This window comes from Nuphar pumila, chromosome 1 (genome assembly GCF_984573655.1).
Source record: "Nuphar pumila chromosome 1, dmNupPumi1.hap1.1, whole genome shotgun sequence".
Taxonomy (NCBI): domain Eukaryota; kingdom Viridiplantae; phylum Streptophyta; class Magnoliopsida; order Nymphaeales; family Nymphaeaceae; genus Nuphar; species Nuphar pumila.
The window spans coordinates 34,802,955-34,809,683 of NC_143249.1; the positions used below are offsets into that span (position 1 = coordinate 34,802,955).

Here is a 6,729-nt window from a genome sequence, read left to right on the forward strand (position 1 = left end):
GGGTTTTGTGAGTGATTATCAGAACTGGGCGTTTCATGGAGAAGAATTTAGAAACGATTTTGATGCACGGGTGAATGTGGTGCACGATAATCCATATACGAATTTGATATTTGATGCTGCAGGAACAGAACTGGGTTCTGCTATGAGTTCTAGTGATGTAAGAACTGTCGTAGATGAAGAATCACCAAACGATGCAGCTAGTAGATTTTATGATTTACTTAAAGATGCTGATGAGCCACTTTGGAACGGTTGTGAGAGTCACACTATCTTGTCTACAGTTCTTCAACTAATGAATTTGAAGTCCGAGTATAATTTGAGTCAATCATGTTTTGACCGTTTGTGCATGATTGTGAAGAGTATGTTGCCTAAAGATGAAAAATTGCCACAAAATTTCTATCGTGCGAAAGTTATGGTCAACGCTTTAGGTATGGGTTACAAAAAGATTGATGCTTGTCCAAATCACTGCATGTTGTATTTCAAGGAGCAGGAAAACGACATATCATGCCCGTCATGTGGGCATCCTCGGTTCAAGCCAAAGACAAGAGGCAATGGTAGCACGAGATCAAAGGAAGTTTAATACAAGTCGCTCCGCTACTTTCCTATCACTCCTAGATTGCAGCGATTGTATATGTCTTCAAAGACAGCTAAACACATGAGATGGCATGCAAATAAAGTTCGACACGATGAAAACAAGATCACGCATCCTGTTGACGCTGAAGCTTGGAAGCACTTTGATCGTACTCATCAGAACTTCGCAATGGAAGTGCGAAATGTTAGACTCGGTCTATGTACAGATGGATTTAATCCATTTGGGGGTAGATCAACTCCATACTCATGCTGGCCAGTATTTGTAACTCCATACAACCTTCCACCAAGCTTGTGTATGAAACGTCCAAATCTTTTCTTGTCTCTGTTGATCCCTGGTCCGACCTCACCTGGCCAAAATCTTGATGTATATCTAAGGCCATTGATTGATGAATTAAAAGTACTGTGGGATGACGGTGTTACCACGTATGATGCCCACAAAAAACAAAATTTCAACATGAAGGCCGTTGTTCTATGGACAATCAGTGACTTCCCTGCATATGGTATGTTATCTGGTTGGAGCACACATGGGAGGTTGGCTTGTCCGTACTGCATGGAGGATTCCAAAGCTTTTAGATTGAGGCATGAAAGGAAGCCTTGCTGGTTTGATTGCCATCGTCGATTTCTACCCAGCGATCATCCGTTCCGACGTCAAAAGAATGCATTTACAGCAGGCACAACTGAAATGGAAGGTCCATCCTCAAGATTGTCTGGCATAGAGATTTTAAGAAGATTGCGATACTTTCCAGATGTATTAACAGATGCCCGCAGTCCTACACCCTTCCGTGGATTTGGGAAGGAACACAATTGGACGAAAAAATCTATTTTTTGGGAACTACCGTATTGGCCAACCCTATTGATACGATATAATTTGGATGTGATGCATGTAGAGAAAAATGTGTTTGATAATGTGTTCAATATAGTAATGAATATTAAAGGAAAAACGAAGGATAATCCGAAGGCCCGTATGGATTTAAAATTAATATGTAAAAGACCAGAATTGGAACTCAAAGAGTATAATGGCAAAGTACTGAAACCAAAGGCGAAGTACGTGCTCGGACCTGATCAAATAAAACATGTATGTCAATGGTTGAGACAACTGAGATTTCCAGATGGATATGTCTCTAACATTGCTCGGGCTGTGAAGATTGACGATGGACAGTTATATGGGTTGAAGAGCCATGATTGTCATATCTTTATGCAACGATTGATACCCCTAGCATTCCATGATATGTTAGACAAACCTATATGGGGGGTATTGTCTGAGTTGAGCGGATTTTTCAGAACATTGTGCGCATCGGAGGTCATTGTATCAGATGTAAAGAATCTCGAGGACTCTGTCATCACCACTGTTTGTCTGTTAGAAAAGATATTTACGCCAGCATTTTTCGATGTTATGGAACATTTGATCATACATTTGCCATATGAACTAAGGGTTGGTGGCCCTGTGCAATATCGATGGATGTACCCATTTGAAAGGTATATGTTTTTTTATATTTGTCTCTTTAATGACAGATATTTAAAATTTGAAATGTATATTCTTGTCAGATGCATGTTCGACCTAAAAAAAAAGGTTCGTAATAAAGCAAGAGTAGAAGGCTCTATTTGTGAGGCGTACACTTTAGAAGAGATTTCAAATTTCTCATCTATGTACTTCGAACCTCATATTTCAACACGTTACACATGCCCGCCCCGTAACGATGATGGAGAACAAGTAACTGTAGCTGACAAGCTGTCGATATTTCAACGACTTGGGCATGCATTTGGTAGTTGCCGATCAAGGCTATTGACAGATCGAGAGCAAGATGCAGCACACATCTATATTCTTTTTAATTGTTCAGCGATCGACCCATACATCGAGTAAGTATATGTATATGCAACTCAATTATAAATCCTTTTATGTTCTATATGTGGATACATGGCTCGGTAATATAAGTATTTGTGGTTTGCAGACGATTTGATCTGGAGTTGCAAAGCAAAGTTTCACATCTCACTAATGCAGAAGTACAAAAAGAACGTGAAACTAAGTTTGTGGAGTGGTTGAAACAGTTGGTAAAGAAGCTAACATAAATTTTGTACTTATAAACAACACTAAGTTACTTAATTGATCGTGATCACAATAATTGTTTATGTCTGTGCGTAGGTTCGCCATGGTGATGTTAAAGATCAAGGAATATGTGATTTAGAAAATGGTCCGACCAAAGTTGTGCAATGCTACAACGGGTATATCGTAAATGGTTATCGATTCCATACAAAAGACTACGGTATAAACAAATCAACGATAAATAGTGGCGTGTGTGTCAAGGGTAGCAGCTACGGTGAAAATGAACATGATTACTACGGTGTTATAGAAGAAATAATGGAGTTGACTTACTTAGGCATGAATAACAGGGTTACGGTATTCAAGTGTCATTGGTTTGATCCAACTGCAACAAGACTCGACAAAGCTTCAGGCATTGTGGAGGTGAATCATAAATCCAGGTTTGGAACATATGAACCATTCATATTAGCCTCGCAAGCTCAACAAGTTTATTATACTTCATATCCGAGTATAAAAAAGTCAGATAGAAATGAATGGTGGGCAGTTTGCAAGGTGAAATCCAAACTATACCCCGAGTATGATCAGTTACAAGAAGATGAGTTAGCTGAAGACAGTGATTACTATCAATCAGATGATGTCTGTGACTTCGCTTATGGTCACGATGTTGCGCATGATATGCATGTCATATCTCCATTGGCTGATGAAACATTCATAGAGGAATGTGATCCAAATGATGTACCAAGTGGATGGGCAAACAATGAAGAAGAAGAAGAAGAAGAAGAAGAAGAAGAAGAAGAAGAAGAAAGTCAAACTAGTGACGAGGAAGAATTCTCAAGCTAGTGAAAAAAATCTTATACTACAAACCTCTATTTAAATGCATTGTAATACTTGATGTGAGTTGTATTGCAATACTTGGTGTGAATGATTAAAAATTTTATTTCAATGTATTGTAATACTTGATACGAATGATTCGAATGCATTGTAATTTATCTGAATGTATTATAATTTATGCAATTAACGAATGATTTGAATTAGTGCAATACTTGATGTCAATGATTTGAATTATTTGAATGCATTGCAATGCTTGATGTGAATGACTTGAATGCATTGTAATACTTGATGTGAATTATTTGAATGTATTGTATGACATATGTTATTTGTTAGAATATGGTTCGTGGAGGTTATAGTGGTCGCTCATCCAGTAGTAGCCAGGCTCAACCTTCATCTTCACGGGCTCCTGTGATAGGTATATCATATAACTAATTAGATGCTTGATTAGTTCAAATGCACATTCTGAGAACTTGGTGTGTATTTTTTTACAGATGATGTTGCGCCTGTACACGACCCACCTACACCAGTTGATCGCACAAGTCAAGTTGATCGCACAAGTCAACAGCCAACACAGGAAACAGGGTCTTCACAGGCTGGCACAAGAAGACTCATTCGAATAGTGTATATCGATAATCGACCGTAAGTATTTTGTTTTCAATTATTGCATATCTTTTAAATCTTTTATATTGATATTTACTGTGTAACAATTCATGTGCAGCACGAGGTTTGAGCCACAAGAAGTAGTACGGGAGATTAGGAATTCACTTCTTCAACATCTACCAGGACCAGTTGCTCAATGGAAAGAGTACCCAAAGGAGGTATTAGACAGATTGTGGTCCTCATTCATGGTATACAGTTGTTCCTCATAGTTAATGTGTTTCATATTTAATTTATTTAAGCAATGTCTACTAACTTTCTGAAAATATTTGTAGGCTTCGAATCGCTTTGCAACTACGGTGGAAGAAAATGATGCAAGGAAGGTGTGGCAGAAGGTGGCTGCCAATCGATTTGCAGACATGCTGCACACTATGAATACTGCAGCAAAAAAAGCATCTGGCGTAGTAGATGATCCATTACTGTGGAAGGGCCATGGTCCTATTACTATCAGGAGAGATTACTGGGATGAAATGTGCGATATGTGGGCAGGAGATGCATTTAAAAATCGCTCTGCGAAGGCTTCACAAAATCGATCGAAGATGCCCGAAGCCCATCTACACACAGGTGGATCTAAGACATTTGGGAGCCACCTAAAGAAAATGGTAACTCATCAATATATAATATTAATTTTATAAGTATAGTTGCAAATTTGTGTACTAAATCTTTTGTCATTTAACTTCGCAGGAAGCAGAAAAAGGAGGCAGTGTACCATATAAGGATGTGTTTGTAGAAACACATAAACGGAAGACCACGGGAGTCTTCGTATCAGAGAAGGCGAGAACGACAACGGTATGTATTAATTCTATTAATAATCATTGCAATATATATGCAAGTCATCATAATGTTATCATTAATTATTAATGAATACTTTAAACATTATTTTGTAGGAGGCATATGAGCAACAAATGGTAGAGCGATATGGTGAAGACGCTACTCAGCATCCATCATTTGATCCTACAGCATGGGTGACTGCAGCAGGTGAACCCAAAAAAGGTCGCGTGTTCGGGTTTGGGAGTAATATGAACACTTCACCAGTTATTGGTTCTTCCAGTTACGGCTCACCAACTTCTTGCGCCGACATAAGCTCCAAGCAGCCGACTATTCTTTCCGGTGATGATGTACGCGAGATCATTAATGAATCACTGAATAACTACTTCCAATACACCGTCGCCCCCTTTCTCCGAAATGAGATCAAGGTCGCTGTTCAGGATAGGGGATCTTCGATTCCAGGTCCCTCTCAGGTATAATCACATATATAGTTTTTTTGACTATCTTAAAGCACATCTGAGCATGGTAGAATCACATATACAGTTTTTCTAGATGCCTTAGAACACATATGAACATGCTATAATCACATATTCAATTTTTTTACTGCCTTAGCACACATATGAGCATGATAGAATCACATATATATATATTTAACTTTTTGTCTGTCTTAGAGCACATATGAGCATGATAGAATCACATATAAAGTTTTTTTATTGCATTAGAACACATAAGCATGCTATAATCACATATTCAGTTTTTTTACTGCCTAAGAACACATATGAGCATATTATAATCACATATTCTGTTTTTTGACTGCCTTAGCACACATATGAACATGCTATAATAACATATAGAGTTTTTTAACTGCCTTAGAACACATATGAACATGTTATATATCATTTATGATAGAATCACATATAAAATTTTTGGCTTTGCCTGCCTTAGAGCACATATGAGCATGCTATATTCACATATTCAATTTTTTTACTGCCTTAGCACACATACGAGCATGATTGAATCACATATATAGTTTTTTGCCTGCCTTAAAGCACATCTGAGCATGGTAGAATCACATATAGAGTTTTTTTATATGCCTTAGAACACATATGAACATGCTATAATCACATATTCAATTTTTTGACTGCCTTAGCACACATATGAGCATGATAGAATCACATATAGAGTTTTTTTATTGCCTTAGATCACACATGAGCACATGATAGAATCACATATAGTGTGTAATTTATTTCATTATATTTTGTTTATCAATACTGACTGTTCTTTTCTTGTGTAGGCTGCTAGCGATAATCAGGGTAGTGGAGCTGAAGGGACAGATAAAGACAATGAACAAGAAGACGCACAAAATCTTGGCGATGATTAGAGGACTGTGTTGAAGAAGTTCTATTTTTTTTTATTTTTCCTAATTGTAATTGTTGAATTGTAAATAATTAAACTTCTTAGTTTTAAGGTGGAACGATTAATTATTATAGATACTTGTTATATGAATTTTTTTGTGTGGTTTGTTTTTTATTTACAGGAAATATAAATTGTACAGGAAATATAAATTGTACAGTTCTCCGTAATTAATTTTTAAATAAATTTTTTTTTATTTTTTTTCGTTTTTGCGACGGATTAGCGACGGATGATTCCGTCGCTATTCATATTAATCTAGCGACGGCTTAGCGACGGAATTAAATCCGTCGCCACGCCGTGGTCGCCGTTTAGTACCGGCGGATTGGCGACGGAATATAGCGCTCGTTATTCCGTCGCAATTAGCGACAGACTTGGCGACGGAATTATTCCGTCGCCAGTTAGCGTCGAAATATTCGCGACGTAAGCATACTGTC

At 37.6% G+C, this 6,729-nt stretch overlaps 1 protein-coding gene across 1 annotated transcript; it reads left to right on the plus strand.

Annotated features, from left to right (window-relative positions):
• The first annotated feature begins 5,123 nt into the window (after positions 1 to 5,123).
• Positions 5,124 to 6,441, plus strand: LOC149848656 (uncharacterized). The gene is made up of 2 exons (XM_090012099.1): positions 5,124 to 5,355; positions 6,177 to 6,441. The coding sequence occupies exons 1-2, from the start codon at positions 5,134 to 5,136 to the stop codon at positions 6,261 to 6,263; spliced, it is 309 nt and encodes a 102-aa protein (XP_089868225.1). The 5' UTR covers positions 5,124 to 5,133; the 3' UTR covers positions 6,264 to 6,441.
• The last annotated feature ends 288 nt before the right edge of the window (positions 6,442 to 6,729 follow it).